The 1,323-nt window shown below is 57.1% G+C and overlaps 1 protein-coding gene across 3 annotated transcripts in view; it reads left to right on the forward strand.

The window, feature by feature from the left end:
- The first annotated feature begins 863 nt into the window (after positions 1–863).
- Positions 864–1,323, forward strand: part of BRMS1L (breast cancer metastasis-suppressor 1 like) — a 35,697-nt gene continuing 35,237 nt past the window's right edge. For 2 of the 3 annotated variants that reach the window (XM_008060510.1, XM_008060511.1), the window contains exon 1: positions 864–1,192. In XM_008060510.1, the coding sequence (XP_008058701.1) occupies positions 1,051–1,192 (142 nt within the window). In that variant the 5' untranslated portion in view covers positions 864–1,050. The remainder of the gene's footprint in view (positions 1,193–1,323) is intronic. The other variant, XM_021713625.1, reaches the window with a different exon arrangement.

A 1,323-nucleotide genomic window follows, 5' to 3' on the forward strand; every position in this document is an offset into this window, starting at 1 on the left:
TCGACCTGCTGGGCTCAGGCAATCCTTTCGCCTCAGCCTTCCAAGTAGCCAGAACTTCAAGAGTGCGCTACCACGCCAGGCTAATTTTTTGATTTATTGTAGAGATGAGGTCTCGAACCCTTGGGGTCAGGCAATCCTCTCGCTTCAGCCTCCCAAAGTGCTGGAATTATAGATGTGAGCCACCGTGCCTGGCCTGAACTATCTTTCAACGGCAAACTGCCACTTCAAGAAGCCCTGTCTTGATAATGGGTAACATCCAGTTTAAAGATTTGTCTGCTAATGAAATTTCCTTCTGTAAAATGTACAAGATAAAAGCTTCCTTCCCTCCCCTATTATTACAACATTTAGACTTGTAAACGTTTCAAGAAACATATAATGATTTTGTGCAACATAGTGCAAGGTATAGTGTACGCTAACAACTCAGTATAACAGTTTATTAGTGGTTATAAAAGATACTTAGGGAAAAGAGATGGCTCTCCAGTTCCACAGGGTCAAACAGCAGGCCAAGAGAGATCTTTCAGGCAAAAAACATTTTCACATCTGACAGTCACATCTTAGATAGCCAGGGAAGTTAAACAATCACTTGGCGGGAAAAAGATAAATACAGACCAAATTCGCCCGATCTGTTTCTGTTTAGTTTATCAACTGGGATCCAGCGTGTCAGCTTCCGTGCCTTGTGGGACTTGAAGTCCAGGAGGAAGAAGCGCTCCGGGCTGCTGAGGCCTGGAAGCCCGCAGCCCCCGCAGGTCTGAGCCCCGAGGACTACAACTCCCGGCACACCCCGGCAGACCGCGCCGTGATGACGGGCGACCAACCGCGCCGCATCTGGGCAAGCCCCGCCCCCGCCCGGTGGCCGCCCTCAGCCAATGGCAGCGCTCCCAGCGCAGAGCCTGCGGGTTAGGTTGTGAGGCCCGGGCCGGGGGCGGGGAGGAGCCAAGGGGGAGAGCGAGCTCGGCCGCTGGGTGGGTCGGGGCGTTCAGCGCGCCCTTCATTGAAGCGGCGGTGGCCGGGCTGGGCGCCGGGAGTGGGAAGCGACGGCGGGGCTGGAAAATGCCGGTCCACTCCCGAGGGGACAAGAAGGAGACCAACCATCACGATGAGATGGAGGTGGACTACGCCGAAAACGACGGGAGCAGCTCCGAGGACGAGGACACGGAGAGCTCGTCGGTCTCCGAGGATGGAGACAGCTCAGGTGCGCGACCCAGCGCGGCCGGGACCCCGAGTCCCCGCGCCCGGCGCGCGACAGGCCGCTCTCCGCACGCCAGGCGGCTGCGTCCTGCCGGGAGAGCGGGGCGGGGAAAGAGGGAAGGGGCGGAGACTGGC

This window comes from Carlito syrichta, unplaced genomic scaffold, assembly GCF_000164805.1.
Source record: "Carlito syrichta isolate Samal-C Ts95f unplaced genomic scaffold, Tarsius_syrichta-2.0.1 Scaffold304637, whole genome shotgun sequence".
Lineage (NCBI taxonomy): Eukaryota > Metazoa > Chordata > Mammalia > Primates > Tarsiidae > Carlito > Carlito syrichta.